The sequence below is a fragment of the Scyliorhinus canicula genome, chromosome 16 (assembly GCF_902713615.1).
Source record: "Scyliorhinus canicula chromosome 16, sScyCan1.1, whole genome shotgun sequence".
Taxonomy (NCBI): Eukaryota; Metazoa; Chordata; class Chondrichthyes; order Carcharhiniformes; family Scyliorhinidae; genus Scyliorhinus; species Scyliorhinus canicula.
Genome location: NC_052161.1, coordinates 6,351,837 through 6,371,674, shown reverse-complemented (window position 1 = coordinate 6,371,674; position 19,838 = coordinate 6,351,837). Strand labels below are relative to the sequence as shown.

The window sequence follows — 19,838 nt, the reverse complement described above, 5'->3', positions numbered from 1 at the left end:
TGGAATTTTTGATTGTTATTGCATAAGAATAACATGAAGTTTAACAAATAACAAAGTTCTAACTGTAATGTGTTTGTAGTACTTGCTGGTTGTTTTAGGCTCAGTTTCGGTACAAAAACACTATTCTTCTAATAAATTCTGTTTGTTAAATTTTATGCTGTCTGATAATTTCCTTTTTCTGTCCTCATTGCTTTTTATTTTCTTGCACACTTTTATTCTCTGAAGAGCTGACTGTATGGCATGGATTTCTGGTAATGTTCCCATTCAGTTTGAACTTGGAAGCAGCAGCACATTTGCATTTACAATCCTTGCTCCTGTGTCTGACATTCAAAAATGTTATATTTTGGAAATGTTTTAATTTGGCACTACAAAAGGAAGGAAAAAACATGTTACCTGCAAGAGTCAGAAAATAAACCTAGAAGTGCTTAAAAATATTTGAGTCTAGGCTCTGAAAATCATTTTGAATTAAAAGCGGCCACTGTTGAAACTCAGCAACTTTCAGGCACTTTAGTAATAATGTTAACCTTAGATGTTAACATTGCTAACTTCTGGACAGTGTTTACTTCCATTATTTTCGGTTTTGCATTGCATATTTTGCTAATGTTAAATGATTGTCAGCTGTTCAGTGTATTCGTACCATAAAAAATGGCACGTAAATCATTACAGTTCAATGTTTGCCAATATACCTGTTTGCTGCTGTCAATTAGGAAGCTTATATTAAATAACCTTTTTGCAAAATTTGCAATGAATTTTAACATTCTGCAGCTGTTGAAACTGTCTCAGCACAAAAGTACTGGCAGCCTTGAGTAATATTCTTTGTATTGATGTTTCCTGATTTATAATATGCATTGCCCCAATTTCTTCCATCAATGCAAGTGGCAGATTTGCAACCACCAGCATGCACTCTATTGCTATCCAACTCAAAATGCTCTTTTCAGATACTACCAACTTTGGGAGGAAATATTTAATAATTTTGCTGGTTTTCATTACTGCTTTTTCATTATTAAGTGGACAAAGTATCACAGTTCCGAGATTTTGGTGATAAGTTAAAACTCTATTTACACGCAAATACAATGTCATTACCAAAAAAGTTCTGAAATGGGAGGAAAATGCAAAACTTTCTTTCTTCAATCCAGTTTAGATTTTTTTCATACTTTATTTGTACGTTCTCTTAGTTTTAAGTCTATTTTTTTAAACAAACCTCAGAAACAGGAGAGATTTCATTTTTTTTTTGTAAAGTGCCATAAAGCCATATTTCTTTATAATTATGATGTTTTTTGAGGTTGTAACTTTTCTTTCTCATCTCTCTTTTTTTCTTCCCCACTTCTAAAGATGTTGTTCATGCTATATTGTAGTTCTAGGGGTGGTTAGTAGCATAACTGACAACCCTGTAAAGTAAGCGAGGCAAAAGCACGACAATTGCAAATGTGCATAGTCCTTTCAGAAACTATTATTCCAGCTTCCTGCTGCTGGGTGGTTGGCGGCAGTAGAACTGTGGCTCCCGTTAGCATTACATCAAGATCACTATCCTTTTAGTCCATTGATCTGGTGGCCGATCTCCCACCCTCTCCTCATGGGCTAACCATACCTTCTGACAAGTGCACAACAGATAAAGCAAGTCAAGAATGCAAGTTCTGCATTCAATTGTGCAGGGATTTATGCAAGGCTGTTGACTTTAATTTTGCCCAAAATATTAGATCAGCTGCTCACAACTGAAACTTTGTTACCTGATGATGAATTTGGAGAGATTGATTAGCAAACTTTAGAGTGCTTAATGAAAATCTGATTAGATTTGGTGTGCGGGAGCAGATCCACTAGAGTTCTATGAATGACGCTAATTAGTTAAAGTTACCATAGGTGATAAGTAACAAGTATTTCAAACAAAGATGTATTACGGGTGTATTAGGGGCTGGTTTAGCACACTGGGCTAAATCGCTGGCTTTTAAAGCAGACCAAGGCAGGCTAGCAGCACGTTTCAATTCCCGTACCAGCCTCCCCGAACAGGTGCCGGAATGTGGCGACTAGGGGCTTTTCACAGTAACTTCATTGAAGCCTACTCGTGACAAGCGGTTTTCATTTAATTTCCATTGTACTTGTACCATTATTCCTTATACATATTGGATTTCTCGCCAGAATCTAGCCATAATTAAACATTCCCATATCTGTTTTAGACATTAATCTATGGTCATTTTTAAATCCAGGGTTTTGAAATATTACTATTAATAACACACACTTGAAAGTCCCTCCAAATTTGTTCTCCGAGATTGGTGACTCTTGGTAAGGCTATATTTATTGCCTCTAGGCCTTGTCCTTGAGCTGCGTCCTTGTGGTGATGCTGCACTAATGGTGAGATAGCGTATTCCAGGATAATGAAATACAGGTTGATGATGGAAACTTAAAACTCCTGCCCCGGGTAGCTCACAGACATGCTCGCATTAAAGGAGCTTAAGCACAGTTCTTTTTGCAATGTAACAGTCACGACACTTCAAAAAACAGGAATTGAGCTCGTGTTTGCGCGGGTTTCACCCCCACAACCCAAGGATGTGCAGGGTAGGCGGATTGGCCATGCTAAATTGCCCCTTAATTGGAAAAAATAATTGGGTACTCTAAATTTATTTTAAAAAAAAACAAAAAAAAACAGGAATTGATTAGTTGGGCTTCGAGGCCCTGAAAGGTAAATAAATTTTTTTTTAAATTTCTTGGGGGCAGCACGTGGCACAGTGGTTGCCACTGCTGCCTACAGCGCTGAGGACCCGGGGTTGATCCCAGCTCTGGGTCACTGTCCGTGTGGAGTTTGAACATTCTCCCCGTGACTACGTGGATTTCGCCCCCACAACCCAAAGATGTGCAGGTTGGGTGGATTGGCCACGCTAAATTGCCCCTTAATTGGGGAAAACAAAATAATTGGGCACTTTGAATTTTTTTAACAATGTTTTTTTTCTTAAATGCTAAATGCCAAACCTACTATTACAAATTCTAGATCATTTATCCACCCAGTACGATCTCTGCAATTATACTTAAGCTATGTAAAATAATGCTCATGTTTAGTTTGTACAAAATTGCTGTACTATAGTAAATATTTTCACAGTGCATCATCTGAGATTCTGGTGTGGTGTGTGTCTCTGTCCGTCTCTATCTCATATAAACTGAACAGATTGAGTTGAAGGATAGGACATACCATACATGGTGTTAACCTGAATTTGTTGAAAGGAATACTTCAGCCGGCGCTTTCAAATGTAAGTGACCAGCACTTACAACTAAGGACACAAAGGAGAATGTACCATGTTTTATTCATGCTTTTGCTCCAAAACAAATTGCTTTATGTTTGAAACTATAGGAGTGCAGCCAGAAGCAGGGACCCTGTTCTCCCTGCCCTGTGTAAACAAACTTAAGCTCCTGGTGCCAATGGCATTGTGGAGCTCAGAGCTTTATGGCTGTTGAATGTGCATCAGATTAAGACCACCAAGTTCAGTGAAGGGAATTAAATTGGCCTTTTTTTTTGTGTAATCTGGGTTCCCACCCCAGCGTTGTGCAAGGGAACTCAGTGGTCTTGTCGAACACAGCTCCCAACGTGCCGTGTAAGAGTGATGAACTGAAATCATGCTCCTGAAACTGGATCCCTGTGCAACTACTAAAGCAATGTAACGGGCGCTGCATTAACAAAACATTGAGTTTGCAGTGTTACTAAGTTAAGTTCAGACTGGTCTGTGAGCAAAATGTAGACTCCCAAGTCCTAGCTGTCCTCACAAAGCCACATCTTTGTCTGTGCTTGTGATTCTTGCGTACTGGGTATATTTTGTATAAGATTATTTCCTTATTGGTGCATAACTCTTAATACCAAGGTATGTTGGTAACCACAATCGAGGTGTACACACGTTAATGTGACAGCTGATTTCAATTTTATGATGGCGTCTGTGAGGCGCCCAATATTCCAGAAGGTGTTGGAGTTGTTCCTGGAGCTGATTACAGTAGTATGAGTTACAACCACCATCAAACTGCTGGGTCAGAGAAAGTTCCCAGTACTGTTTGCTGCCCAATGACTCATCTTAGACAATAAATGGTCTGGTCATTAGGAAAGGGCAGAATTGAATTAGGTGGCGATGTTTCCTCTGGGTGAATACCTATTGCCATTCACCACGTCTGTTGTCATGAAGGATTGTTGCTCGTCTTGAGAGTTAAAATGTGAGCACAACCTGTCTTGTTTTGGGAGAGCGATTACGGGGTGGCTATGTGCCTTGTACTCATGGTAACGGATACAAGTGACATGAATAAATGTTTGATTTATTCCACTTCATTGTGTGTGTAAGATAAGCACACAATAAAAGTTTGACATTTTTTTCAAGTTAACCTTGGGCTGAATTATTTCACTTATTTAATAGTAGCAGCTGGCTTATCCGCCGGTACCTTGCAATTGTTTCTCTATCAATCTGAAGTCATGGAAAATGTTGAGAAGTCAGCTGATGACCATTTTAAGGAAGCTAACCTTGGCATTTATAGCTAAAGGAATAGAGTATAAAGGTAAGGAAGTGTTGTTGCAACTGTACAAGGCATTGGTGAGACCGCACCTGCGCACAGTTTGGTTCCCTTATTTGAGGAAAGATATAGTGGCATTGGATGCAGTTCAGAGGAGGTTCACTAGGTTATTAAAGAGATGAGGGGTTTGAAGTATGAAGAGAGATTGAACAGTTTAGGCTCTCTAGAGTTTAGAAGAATGAGGGGATATCAAATTGAGGAATACAAGATGATAAAATGTATGGATTACATTGACATGGAGTGAATGCTTCCTCTTGGGGGGATTCTAGAATTGAGAGGTCATAGTCTTGGGATAAGAGGTAGCAAATTTAAAACCGATGAGGAGAAACGACTTCTACTGAAGGGTCGTGAATCTGGAATTCGCTACCCCAGAGTGGTGGATGCTGGGATATTGAGTAAATTTAAGGAGGAGTTAGACAGATTTTTAATTGGTAATGGGTTGAAGGGTTATGGAGAACGTGCAGGACGGTGGAGTTTTGGCCAGGATGGGATCAGCCATGATCGAATGGAGGACAAAACTCGATGGGCCAAATGGCCTAATCCTGTTCCTGCATATCTTATGAACCTCTTGCAGTATTAAAGAATGCTGCATTGCCCCATTTATACTGGTTTTTGCTTGCAGCCATATTTTCAAAGTCTTCCATTACTTTGTTCCCTCCCTATTTCTGTAACCTACTTCAGCCCTATACCCTTCCAAGATCTCTGCTCTTCCAATTCTGGTTTCTTGCATGTCTCCAATTTTAGTTCCTCCACTGTTGGCAGCCAGGTGTTCTGATATCCGGAACTCTGCAATTCTCTCCCTAAACCACTCTGTTACTCATCCGATGCTGCATGAAACTTACCTCTTCAACCAAGTTTTTGATCTGCCCCAATATCCCTTTATGCAGCTTGGTTCAAATTCAGTTTGATAACGCTCCAGTGAAGTGTCTGGAGATATTTTATTACGCAACAGGTGCTGTGTAAATGCATGTTGTTGTTGTTGTTTGTTTAATTTAGGTATAAAAAATCCAATAGCAGTGTTCAAGGAGGAGGAGAACATTCTCCTCATCTTGACAGAGGGTGGACTGGCTTTTGAGGAATTTCCTGCGGGCTCCCCTTTTCGCTGTTTACAAGTATCCCAGCGACTTTGATAGCTGAATTTGGAGGGATGCAGTTTTCTGCTGTGGCCCATGCTAATCACATGCATTTTATAGTGCTTGATCTTTAGGAAGAATGTGGTTGGAAATGTCCCACCTGGAGAGCTCCATTCTCTCTGTAGCTGAAGGGCAGCTCCTACCCTCAAAAAAACATTGTTCGCTGATAGTCTTTTCTTTTCCAGAAGTCATCCACAGAAGAGAAATATCAATGGGATCCTCGTTGAATGATACATGTCAAAAGGCCATTCTCCCCATCGTGCTTGCGGCAGTTGTTTGAAAGATATCCAATTTGTTTTATTCCCCTCTCAATTATATGCTACTATTGAATCTACTTTCACCACACTTTCAAGCAATGTATTCCGGCTCATAACCATTCACTGCATAAAACAATCTTCCTCCACCTCCCTCTGGCTCACTTGTCACAGATTGTGCCCTCTGATTATGGAACCTCCTGCCTGTATAAACTTCCACACATCCATCAATATTCCCAAGGGGTCAGCGTTGGGACCGTTGCTCTTCCTGATATATATAAATAACTTAGATCTTGGTGTATAGGGTACAATTTCAAAATTTACAGATGATATGAAACTTAAAACATTGAGAAGGTTTGAGGAGGACAGTGTAGAACTTTAAACGGGCACAGACAAGTTGGTGCAATGGTGGATAGGTGCAGATGAGGTTCAATGTGAAGAAATATGAAGTGATTTTATTTGGTCGGAAGAATATGGAGAGACAATATGAGATAAAGGAAGGGGATTCAGGAGCAGAGGGACCTGGGTTTCTATGTACATTAGTCATGGCAAGACAGGTTTGCAGAGCAGTTAATAAAGCATACAGTAGATTACAGTTGGTTCTGGGTGCCACACTTGTGAAGGTATTGGAGGGAGTGCAGAAAGGATTTGCAGGATGAGGAACTTCAGTCACAAAGATAGGCGAAGGTTGGACTGTTCTCTTTGGAAAAGAGAAGGCTGAGGTGATTTTGTTTGAGGTAAGGGTAGATAGGGAGAAACTGTTCTCACTCATGAAAGGATAGAGAATGAGAGGGCACAGAACATTGGCAAAAGAAGAAAAGTGATAGGAGAAAAAACTTCGCACAGCAAGTGATTGAGGTCTGGTATACTCTGCCTGAGAGTGTGGTGGAGGCACGATAAATTGAAACATTCAGAAGGAAATTAGACTTGTGTGAAGAGGAAGAATATGCAAGGCCACAGGGAGAAGGCAGGGGAACAGCATTCGGTGAATAGCTGACTTGGAGAGCCAGTGCAAACACGATGGGCCGTATGACGACCCCCCTGTGCTGTAACAATTCTGGGATGAAATCAACAGGATCTATTGAACATAATTATATGATAAAATATTCAAAATGAATGACCCATTTGACCGTAGACCTCTTAAAAATTAGGGTAACCTTACTCGTCACTGAAAACAAGCTTGGTAGTTACTGGAAGCCGCTGTGTTTGCAATGCCAGAGCTAATCGGTCTCAAACACGAGTGCAATGTGTTTGCATATATATTTGCCTAGTCATATGTCTGTATCTCTATACAATGTACTGTTTTATTAGATTTCATACAGAGTGTGGGACTCTTGTTTCTCCTCCCATCACAAAACCTGGATAGTTTTTCCAGTTAATGAAAGCCAAGGATTGGATAGTGAGATACACTGCAATACAGTACTTTCGCTTTGGATGCAAACGTCAGTTTTCAACTGTGTTCAAGATGTTGGAAACTCCTGGTTGTAATGGCCCCTAAATTAAGTTGAGTTTAAGCCAGCATCTTTTTTTCGTTTGACAGTGGATTCTATCCCCCACCCTCCCCCAACCCTCTATTAATCCCATTCTCATTCATGACAAATCCCAAGCCCTTTCCTGCATGATCCTGCCTGACATTCTTCCTTCAATCAACATGACCAAAAACATTCTTCATCTTGTCATTTTTGTATTTGTACGGCAGAGGTAGATAGATTCTTGACTAACAAGGGAGTCAAACATTATTGGGGCAGGGAATGTGGATTTGAGACCACAATCTGATCAACCATAATTTTCTGAAATGGTGGAGCTTGTTCAAGGGGCTGAATGGCTTACTTCTCCGAGTTTGTATGTTTGTGAGATACCTGTATTGTAGCAGAGTGGGCTGCGATGTTTCTGCCTAGTAAAACACACTTCCTGCTCTTCAAAGTCATTGTCTCGAGGTTACTGCTTCCCAGTCCATTCATTTGCCCCTCTATCTCAAGGCATGTCAGTGCCCTTTAGAAGGGCGGATGCTCATGTTGGCCACAAACTTATGCACGTGCAGCTATTGCATCTTGGCTTTCAGATCAGTGGCCCTGTTTGCGTGAGGACCATCCAAGCCAGTGTGGTAAAAGCAGCATCACGTGGCCCCTCTGCTGGGGCTGGTGTGATTGGTCCCCAGCTTTAGAGTTGTATCTCTTGCACAGACTGGCTGATTTTCCAGTATCCCTTGATGTCATTACACTTCATAAATCTTCCTGATTTCTGTCTTGAACTTGCTCTCTGATTGAACTCTCCACAGCTCTCTAGGGTAGAGAATTCCAAATAGTTTCCCCCCTTATCTCAGTCTTTATGGCCTTCCCCTTATTCTGAGATTGTGTCCCCTGGTTCTAGACTACCCACACCCACCATTTTGCACCCTGTAAGTTTCAATAAGATCAACTCTCTTTCTTCGGAGTTCTAGAGAATACAGGCCCAGCTTCCCCAATTTCTTCCCGAAGACAATCCCGCCATCCTAGAGATTAATCTGGTGACCCTCTGCTGCACTCCTCGATGGCAAGTACATCTATTTTCTTTAAAAAAAATAATTTAACAGTACCCAATTCTCTTTTTTTTTTCCAATTAAAGGGACAACTTATGGCGGCCAATCCACCTACCCTGCACATCTTTGGGTTGTGGGGGTAAGACCCACGCAGACATGAGGAAAATGTGCAAACTCCACAGTGATGGATGGATCCCGGGTCCTTAGCGCCGTGAGGCAGCAGTGCTAACCACCGTGCCGCCCCAAGTATATCCTTTCTTAGAAAAGGAGACCAAATCTGTATACATTACTCCAGGTGCAAGATATCTTTAATCCTGTACTCAAACCCCCTTGCAGTAAAGGACAATATTGCCTTCCTAACTGCTTGCTGCACCTGTACGCATCAGACTGCTGCTAGAGTTTAAAGTGGAGGTCGACCCACTCAGCGATAATGGCAGCATTCTGCAATATACAGTGATGCACTCGGCTAAATCGCTGGCTTTTAAAGCAGGCCAGCAGCACGGTTCGATTCCCGTACCAGCCTCCCCGGACAGGCGCCGGAATATGGTGACTAGGGGCTTTTCACAGTAACTTCATTGAAGCCTACTCGTGACAATAACCGATTTTCATTTCATAAACAGTAACACTCATTGTTGAATGTTTCTTCAAAGAGGTGCAGACACAAATAGTAACCCCATTACGTTTGTACCAGAGGACTAGGTGCTTTGTGCACGGATATTGCATAAATATGATGCAGACTGGAACACAAAGAACTGAGGGACAAACCCCTCTGGCTGCCTCTGTAACTCTATCTGGAACCAGCAGACCTTGCTTGAGATTTTTTACAGGAAGTTAAAAGACAGCCTAGAAATCTACAGGATCTGTGCCAAATCCAAATTTGACAGTGTATCAACCTTCAAAATTTAAAAGGTCTGGATGGTTTTATCCTTGCGAAAGTCATGAAAGACTATTTGAAGCACAAGTTTGATGGCATTTGAATGTTGAAAGTTCAAATCTTGGAGTGTTTGAAGTAGGTGCGACCTTGCCACATGTAACACCTTGTGCAATGCCCAATTTGAATTAAAGTCAGTCCGGGTATCATTACCTCTCTGAATTTAACACCCCTGTCTAATTTGGCATGCGTGGCCTGTTCCAGGAAGATCTGTGCTCACTTCCAAAAATTGTTCAAGTTGATATACTTAACTGTTTGAGCTGGTGTGAAGTTTGAAAATCTGCTAGCCTTTAGTGACTCAGGAACAAGGACACCCAGGTCCCTTTTTGGACATCACTTCTTTAACTGCTCAGTGTTTAAGAAATGCGCTGCCTTACTGTTTTTATTATACCAAAGTGGACAACTTCATACTTATTCACACTATGTTCCATTCACAATATATTCCATCTGCCATGCTATTGCCTGTTCACTTAGCCTATCCAAAAAACTTTGCATCTTCCTCACAACTCCCATTCCCACCTAGTTTTGCATAATCAGCAAACTTTGAAATATTATATTGATCCTCACAACCAAATCACAGCTGCGGCCCAAGCACTGATCCTTGAGGTACCCCACCAGCCTGCCGTCTGAGTGACCCATTTATTCCTACTGCCCGTTAGCCAATTCTCAATCCATTAGCTGTATTCTAACCCCAATCCCATGTGCTCTCTTTTTGTTTACCAACCTACATGGGATCGTATTGAAAGCCTTCTTAAATCCAAATACAACACATCCACTGGTTCTCCTTTATGTATGCTGCAAGTAGCATCAAAGAAATTCCAACAGCTTTGTCTAACGTGGTTTCACTTTCATAATCCACATTGACTCTACCAATCATATCATTATTTTCTCAGTGTTCAGTTATCAAATCCGTTATAATAGATTTTAACATTTTCCTTGCAATTCCTTGCTAACAGGTTTGTAGTTCTCAGTTTTCTCTCCCCCTCCATCTTAAATTGTGTAATAGTCACTTTGACAGTCCAATAAATAAAGATCAAACTTCTGCTTTTATAGTACCCTCCATGACCTTGAAATGCCAAAGTGCTTTACAGCTAATGAAGTACTTTTGAAGTGTAGTCACTATTGTAATGTAGAAGATGCAGCAACCAATTTGGTCACAGCAAGCTCCTACAAACAGCTGTGTGACGATGACCAGATTTTTTTTTTTACTTGTTAAGAGACTGAATGTTTTGAAGATCTAAAAGTAACTCCAAGCATTGACCATGGTGCTGTGACCCGCAAATAATCAAGGATGATACTCTGGGAAGGAAGCTCCTCCTCTACTTTCCAATCAAACACTGCCAGGGCAGGTACGGCATGGGTTAGATCCAGAGTGAAGCTCCCTTATTTTCTGTAATCTAGATAGAAAATTAGTATTATTGAAAAAAACATGGGGGCAGGAGCCGAATGTGATGACTATACAAATAAAGAAGTAATTATAATTCATGATCTAGTTATAGACAATTGTTAAAGTTGGTATAAAGTAATTTTAAAAATAATTATGCAAGTGTTAAAGTTTCCGTATACAGATAATTGAGAGCTAAGAGGTATGGAATAGCATAGATCATTGGGACAGATGACACAGCTGCTCAGACAATATAAAGGTCACCTCTGTAAACAAGAACCTAACTTTTCATTGGTTGCAGGAGGCAACAGAAGGCACAGCCATTATTCCAATCTCTTCAACAGTGGTGCCCTGATATGTCACAAGTCTCTACTTGTCATTCTAAAATTAGTATGAAAGAGCAGAGCACTCGCAGGCTGAGACATCCTCTGGAACTCTGTCCTTCCAACATAGAACTTCAGGTGCGAGTTTAGCTATCATACACATGTGATAACACTGGTCACAGGGAAATGCTGGAGAATACTGGAGCAAGGGTACAGTAGCATAATGGTTATGTTACTAGGTTAGTAACCCAGAGATGTGGACTGATGATCCAGAGACAGTTCAATTCCCACCACAGCAGCTGCGCCATTTTCATAGAATCCGTACCGTATAGAAAGAAGCCATTCTGCCCATTGAGTCTGCACCAACCTATCTCCCACCTTGTAACCTCGCCCCAAGGGGCAATTTAGCATGTCCAATCCATCTAACCTCAACATCTTTGGACTGTGGGAGGAAACCGGAGCACCTGGGGGAAATCCATAACTGGGAGAAAGTGAAAACTCCACACATTCAGTCACCTGAGGTGGGAATCGACCCCAGGTCCTTAACGCGGTGAGGCAGCAATGCTAACCATCGTGCCGCCCCAATTGGTTAATTGAAGCATCTGCAATAAAAAGCTCACATCGGTTAAGTTACCATGAAACTACCAGATGGTCATAAAAACTGTGTCCTTTAAGGAAGGAAATTGCTGTCCTAGCCCAATCTAACCTTTGTGACTCCATACTCAGAACAGGCTTAAATACCCTATGAAATGGCCTAGCAAATCACTACGTTGTTTTCACAACCATCTTCTTCTGGAAAATTGGATGCTTCTGTCCTATAATTAATTTACAAATTTGGGGCTTTTGTGCTTTGAACGTGTGTGGTCTGACATCATGGCCCACTTCACTCTGGTATCATTCCACCTGACATCTCTGCACATCTTCCCCAACAAGAAAACTTCCACTTGCCGAGATGTGTCTCATGCATTGTGATATATTTAGCCAAGATGCGTAGACCTCCAGTGACTAAATGAAGAATACCCAGCGTTGCCATAGTAATTATTCAGATGTAACATTTAAATGATTTCCGCCATCCCCCCATCCCTAAAGCCCTTGCTGAATGCTGAAAATATTAGAGTAGGAACTTGTATTCATTGCCCCACCACGGGACATCTCAAAGCAAACTCCTACCAGCAGCAAGTTGATCATAGTCTTGTTTCAGTGATGGTTGGTTGGTGTAGAAATTGGCCTGGATACAGGGGGCTGCCACGTTGGATAGTGTTTCTGCTATCTTGCATGTCCACCTAGGGGGCAGACAAACCCTACCCTTAACTCCAGTTCAGTGGTTGCAGGTGCCATCCAGTAGCTTGACCAAATTGTAATTTTATAAGAGTTACCCAAGGCTGGAATATTAGCTACAGGGAAGACTTTATGACACAGTTCGATCCTTTCCTCATTCGGCAGCCCAGTAGGATAGTGGTTAGCATTATGGCTTCACAGCGCCAGGGTCCCAGGTTTGATTCCTGCTTGGGTCACTGTCTGTGTGGAGTCTGCATGTTCTCCCCGTGGGTTTCCTCCGGGTGCTCCGGTTTCCGCCCACAGTCCAAAGATGTGCAAGTTAGGTGGATTGGCCATGATAAATTGCCCTTAGGTTAGATGGGGTTGCTGGGTTATGGGGATAGGATGGAGATGGGTGCTCTTTCCAAGAGCTGGTGCAGACTCGATGGGCCGAATGGCCTCCTCCTGCACTGTAAATTCTATGATTCAATGCGGACTCAATGTAAGAGACTTAAGGTCATAAAGTACAAGCAGGGAAAGACTATTTGGCCCATCAAACCTCCTGTGCCATTTAACTCCTGTCCCCCAAAACTCTCCTGTTAATCAAAAATCTGCTTAACTCGGCTTTGAATATAGTCAATGAACCAGCCTCCATTGCTCTCTGGGGAAGAGACTAATGACCCCTGACCCTCTTGAGAGAGGAAATTCTACGCCTCCATCTATGTCATAAATGGATAACTCCTTAATTTTAAACTGAATTCTCCTCGAGAGGAAACATCCCCCCCCCAAACATCTACCCCACTTGGAATGTTTCAATAAGATCATCTCTTGTTCTTCCAAAATAGGCGCAACCATTTTTCACATGATGATCCCTTCATCCCAGAAAGCAGCCCAATGAACCTTTTCTAAATATTCAGACTTGATCTCACCAATGCACTGTGCAGCTGTAGCAAGACTTTTGTGCTCCATCTCCTTTGTAATAAAGGCCAATGATCCATTTGCTTTCAATTGCTTGCTGACTTTTTATAATTCTTGTATAAGGACACCCAGACCCGTCTGTCCTGCAGCATTCTGCAGTGTCTGCTCATTACAATGTCTGTTTCTCTACTCTTCCTGTGAAAAGGCACAACCTCACATTTTTCCACATTATACTCCATTTGCCAATTGTTTTACGCGCTCACTTAGCCATTCTATATCCCCCATAAGGAAAAACAGTAAAATGGGGAAATAAGAATACTGGTCTGAACTAAATGGGGAAATAAGGATACTGGTCCAAAATGTTTTTTCACTCTGGGCCCTTTAATGTCCATCTATCCCCCTCACAGCTTGCTTTCATTCGCTCTTTATATCACTGGCAAGCTTGGCTACAATACAGTCTATCCCTTCATCAAAGTCATCAATATAGATCGTAAATAGTTGAGTTCCAGCACTGACCACTGCACATTCCTCTAATTAAAGTTTGCCAACCTGAAATTTAGCCCATTGTCCTGACTCGTGTTTCTTGTTAATTAGCCGGTCTTCCATCCATGTTAATACATCCGCCACAACACCATAAGCTCTTATCTTGTGCAATAACCTTTTTACGTGGCACTTGTTGAATGCCTTTTGGAAATCTAAATACACTACATCTACTGGTTTCCCTTTAACCACCCTACTTGAAATGAAATGAAAATGAAAATTGCTTATTGTCACGAGTAGGCTTCAATCAAGTTACTGTGAAAAGCCCCTAGTCGCCACATTCCGGCGCCTGTTCGGGGAGGCTGTTACGGGAATCGAACTGTGCTGCTGGCCTGCCTTGGTCTGCTTTAAAAGCCAGCGATTTAGCCCAGTGTGCTAAACGGCTTGTTCCATCCTCAAAGAACTCTATAAATTTGTCGAACACAATTTCTCTTTGACAAAACCACGTTCACTCTGCCTGATTTTATGATTTTCTAAATGTCTTACCACTGCCTCCTTAATAATTGATTCGGATGTTTTCCTAATGAATAGGTGCTCGTCTAATTAGCCTATAGTTTCTTGCTTTCTGTCTCCCTCCTTTCATGAATCGTGGTGTTGCATTTGTGAATTTCCAATCCGCTGGGACCTTTGCAGCTAATCTCAGCAATTTTGGAAGATTCTAACAAATGTATTCACTCTCTATGCAGCCACTTCCTTTAATTAGAATGCAGCTCATCAGGTCTGGGAGACTTGTCAGTCATTAGTCCCGTTACTTTTTCTGTTGTGATCATAATGGTTTTAAGTTTGCCTTTTATTGTCTAGTTTTCTTGGGTGCTTTGTATCTTCTACTGTGAAGACGAACACAAAATACTTATTCAAAGTATCTCATTTCTTTATTTGAAAATAATGCGAGCCGAGAGTCAGAGCGGAGATTTAAAAAGTGGGATCTGCGAGTCGGCATAGAGATTTAAAAAGAGCGGGAGCTGCGAATCAGAGCGGAGATTTAAAAAGAGCGGGAGCTGAAATCAGAGTGGGGATTTAAAAAGAGCAGGGACTGCGAGCCGGAGCAGATGTTTGAAGAGCGGGAGCTGAGAGTCAGAGCGGAGATTTAAATAGAGCGGGTGCTGAGACAGCGGAGATATGAATGAGTGGGAGCCGAGAGATGAGATGTAAATGAGCGGGAGCCGAGAGATGAGATGTAAATGAGCGGGAGCTGGGAGGGACACCTCTGGGCAGCAGGCTTGGAGTTTGAAAAACAGTCCAGGAGTGACATGATAGAAAAATGTTAAGTTCACTGGCTGGTGAATAACTGCTAATTTGCATTACTTATTCTAAGTTGCTTTCATCTTAAAGGTAAAGAGAAATATTTTACAGATTAGAAAGACTTAAAAAACAACTGGAAATTTAGAGAAAATAAATTAAATAAAATCGAGGTGCAGGGCCAGGAGAAGTGTTGTTCCTGCATGATGTGGGAGTTGGTGGACCCCATTGTGGTTTCTACTGAACGTATCTGTCACAAGTGTTGGTTGCTTGAGGAACTTCTGCTCAGAGTTGATGATCTGGAATCTGAGCTTTGGATGCTGCAACACATCAGGGAGGGGGAGAGTTACCTGGACACTGTTTCAAGAGGCGGTCACACCCCTCAGATACTATTTTGAATTTTGACAGTGGTCAAGGGCAGGAGGGTACGACAGTGGGTGAGATAGCAGAGGGAGCCAGGATGTAGGTTTGCCTTGTCCTTATCCAACTGCTTCAAGTGTGGACTTTGGGGAGGATGAGCAAACTGGCCGCAACATTGTGGTACGGGGCGGGAGAGAAATGTATTCTTAATTGATGATAATATTGTTAGGGGCATAGACTCTGTTTTCTGTGACCAGGACCGAGAATCCTGAAGGTTGTGTTGCCTACCTCGGGGATTTTCAAAGAGGTGATCGCGACATGCAGGTGGCTTGTGGGCAGGTGTCAGAAGGGTCGGTGGAAGAGCATGAGCTGCCCAGAGGGAACGGCTTCAGGTACCTGCAGCTTTGGGAATCTGTGGAGAGCGAGGTACCATCCTTCTCTGGGTTACCGCCCTTGGGTTGCAAGACAAGGTGCTGTTAAAGGAGGTGATAGGGGAGGGGAAGGTGTCGGAGGTCGACAAGGAACTGATGGATTGGGAGGGGACCCTGATGGGGGATATGAAGTGGGAGGAGGAGCTGGAGGCTGGAACGTGGGCTGAGATCCTGGCTCTGCGGAGGGTGAATGCGTTCTTTTCGTGTGCGAGGCTAACCCTCATCCAGTTTAAAGTACTGCACAGGGCACATTTAAAAAAAATAAATTTAGAGTACCCAATTAATTTTTTCCAATGAAAGGCCAATTTAGCATTGCCAATCCACCTACCCTGCACATCTTTGGGTTGTGGGGGCGAGCCCCATGCAAACACGGGGAAAATGTGCAAACTCCGCACGGAGAGTGACTCAGGGCTGGGATGGAACCCGGGTCCTCAGCGCCGTGAGGCAGCAGTGTTAACCACTGCGCCATCGAGCTGCCTTTTCACAGGGTACATATGATGGTAGCGCGGATGAGTAGTTTTTTTTTTGAGGGGGTAGAGGATAGGTGTGGGCAGTGCGTGGGGAGGTCCGCGAATCATGTCCATGTGTTTTGGGCGAATCCAAAGCTAAAAGTGGTTCTGGCAGGGGTTTGCAGTTGTAATGGCTGAGATATTGGGGGTAAATGTGGCCTGGCAGAATTCCTGCGGCAGGAGAAGTCAAGTACATCCAGAGGGGGTCGGTTGATGGGCTTGCCCGGAGCTGGAATCCATTCATTGACTTCTTTAAGGAGGATTGAGGAGACAGGAGGAGGAGGGGGGGGGGGGGGGGGGGGGGGGGGGTGGTAAGGGGGTCAAGTTGGGGCAGGTAGGATGGGAGGAGAGGGTGAGAGTCGGGTGCCTGGCAAGGGGGAGGGGTGTGGATGGTGAGTGAGTGTTGGTTATTTATAATGTTGTATAATTTTGCTTCTTTGTTTTTTATGAAAATGCCTGAATAAAATATTTTGGCGAAGAAAATAGAATGAGAGGTCATAGTTTTAGGACAAGGGGTAGCAGATTTAAAATGGAGATGAGGAGAAATTACTTCTCTCGAAGGGTTGTGAATCTATGGAATTCACGGTATTAAAGACAAGGGTGGCACTGAGACTAGAGGGGGCGATTTTTGGAGTGTTGGAGACCCGGGCGTCCAGGGGTCGAGAGAGGCTGACGTTTTGGCCTTTGCCTCCTTGGTCGCCTGGAGACGGATCCTATTGGTGTGGAGGGACTCTGAGCCCCCGAAATCGGGGGTATGGGTTAGCGACATGGCTGGATTTCTCAGGCTTGAGAAAATTAATCGTATTGAATGGTGGAGCGGGCTCGAGGGGCTGAATTGCCGACTCCATCTCCTAGTTCTAATGTTCTCATTGATAATTCCCCAGTCCTCATGCCGCCAAGGACCTGGGTTCGATCCCGGCTCTGGGTCACTGTCCGTGCGGAGTTTGCACATTCTCCCCGTGTCTGCGCAGGTCTCGCCCCCACAACCCAAAGATGTGCAGGGTAGGTGGATTGGCCTCGTTAACTTACCCCTTAATTGGAATTTTAGAAAATGTGAAAAAAAAAGATAATTCCCCAGTCTGACCCTCAAGGGGCCAATGGTTACTTCCAGTAGGGGTCATTGGGGAACTAATAGCATTCGCAACACTAGCCAAGCTTCCCCTTCACCTCCTTTTCGTGCCCAGAATTGCTGAAGTCACTCCCAAAACCCCCCTCTCTCTGTACGTCTCTCCTCCTTAAGACATTCTTTAAAATGTGCCTCTGACTAAGCTTCTGATCAGCTGACCTAATACCCCTCTCTCTGTGCTTTGGTGTTGGGGTCAGGTTCTATCACATCATAGAATTTACAGTGCTGAAGGAGGCCATTCGGCCCATCAGGTCTGCAGCAGCCCTTGAAAAGAGCACCCCACTTTAGCCCTCCACCCTATTCCCGTAACCCAGTAACCCCATCCAAACGTTTTGGACACTCGAGGGCAGTTCAGCATGGCCAATCCACCTAACCTACACATCTTTGGACTGTGGGAGGAAACAGGAGCACCCAGAGGAAACCCACGCAGACACAGGGAGAATGTGCAGACTCCACACAGACAATGACCCAAGCCGGAACTGAACCTGGAACCCTGGAGGTGTGAAGCAACCGTGCTAACCACTGCTACCGTAATAATGCTCTTGTGAAGTGCCTTGGTACAGTTTACTATTTTAGATTAAAGGTTTTGTTACTCGTGTCCCTGCCATTGCTAAGCTTAGTTAAAGTTTATCAGACTGAAAATCAAACGGGATACATGTCATCCAACTCTTCGCTTGGTTTTAAAAATGCCAAAACATCATCAACACAACAAAGAATCTTCCGTGTTACAAAGACCCTGTGTGTTTTGTGTGTCAATGCAAAGAGGCTGAGTTGGGAAAAGGGAGACATTGAGAGACGGCTAAAAGCTTGGTTAGAGATGGTGAGAAGTCGAGGGCGGGGTTTCCAAAGAATCCGGGAGGCCATCTCTGTCAACTCCTTCAGCTCTCTCACTCTCCAATCGCCTCCAATTCCTGCCCTTCGAGCGCTCCAATTTCCTTTGCTCCACATTGATGGCTGTGTCTTCAGGGACCTGTGAGACCATGCTCTAGAATTCCTTTTCTGTCTTCTTTAATTTGCTGCTTAAAACACGCGTCTGACCAACCTGTGTGAGCCACAGAAGGAGGTATCACAGCAGGTGACGGTGTTAAATTTTCATTGATTACAGTCCTACCTTGAGATATTTGACTATATTAGGAGGTGCTGTACCAATACAAGTGGTTGCTGTTGAGGTTGAAAGGATGGTTTACAGGATATGCCTGGGCAGAGGAATGAAGAGTTCCAGACTGGGGAATCGGGAAATAGTGACAGCTTTGTCACATATCTCTGGGAAGCCAACATTACATCTACGGAAAAGGTTTAATTTTGTAAAGATTGCGGTCTTTGTCAAAGATATTTAGCACAAAAGAGAGGTGCTGGGGTGAGGTTGGGGGGGAGCAGTCAAGGGCAGCTAACAAGCTTTTGACCAAAACGCTCAACCTTCCCTTTAAGGAGAAAGCAGACTGTTTACCTTTAAGGCCCATCCCCCATCCAGGCTGCCTTTTGTTTGGTTGAACCCTGCAGATCAGTTTTTAAAAGCCAGCTACCCTTTGCAAACAGGCTGGGCAGAAAGCGTGATCAGGAAAGCTCCAGATGGGAGTTCATTCGTTGCTGCTGTTCTCCTTTGGTTTGAGAGCAGCAGGAAGAGAAATTAGGTGAGTTGACACATAACATGCTTGGAAAAGGACCGAGTGACAGTTTGGAAAAAAACCGCTGAGTGGATTTGAGGGAGAAGTCAGGAGGAAGTGATGTAAAGGATTTAAAATGGAACAGTGAGGAAGGACACCACAGCCTCGTTGCTTCCTCATTTCCCCTCAGAAGTGATAAAATTTGGAAGATCCTGCCAAAAGCTCATTATTAGGCAGCAGCAGGATTATTTCCGACCTGTGTCAGCATGTAAGTATCGACATATTGAAGCATCATGTCCAGAGAAGTAGGTCAGAGAAGTTAACTCGCAAGAGATTCTTGGTGAAGCTAGAATAGTAAATGTGAAAGGTTCATCGATTTTTCACACATATCTACTTTTGATACTTCCTGTATTTCGTGCTCAATGACTGCAGCTTACAGTCGGCTGCCGGGTGCTGATGAAAAAGCTTATTCCTGCAGTGAGGTTGCCTTTGCCTTTGCGTAATTGACTTTGGGGTCCCCCCAAGCATCGGTATTTGTGGTGGGGCCAGAGGGTTCCAGGGAGCATTCCTGTGTGGAGAGAGCAGACGAGTTACCGTTGGATAAATTGTCAGATTTGAGTCCTTGGAGACTATGCTTACTTCGGGGCGGGAGGGTTTGTCCTGAGGAGTAGATCAACATTGGCCACAGGGCTTCCAGGATATTCAGTATTTTCAGGTCTCCAGGGGAGCATTCGTTCAGCCCCCGCCACTTAGAACATCCACGTGTATACAAGACTGT

The 19,838-nt window shown here is 43.3% G+C and overlaps 1 protein-coding gene across 10 annotated transcripts in view; it reads left to right on the top strand.

Moving 5' to 3' along the window:
- The window catches only part of lcor (ligand dependent nuclear receptor corepressor), a 140,991-nt gene that overhangs the window by 109,123 nt on the left and 12,030 nt on the right, over positions 1-19,838 (top strand). The window contains exon 1 of one of the 10 annotated variants that reach the window (XM_038773409.1): positions 18,942-19,087. The exons of 8 other annotated variants lie outside the window; for them this stretch is intronic. In XM_038773409.1, coding sequence (XP_038629337.1) covers positions 19,026-19,087 — 62 coding nt within the window. In that variant the 5' untranslated portion in view covers positions 18,942-19,025. Of the gene's footprint in view, positions 1-18,941; positions 19,088-19,183; positions 19,329-19,838 lie in introns of those variants that run through there. One more of the 10 variants, XM_038773411.1, reaches the window with a different exon arrangement.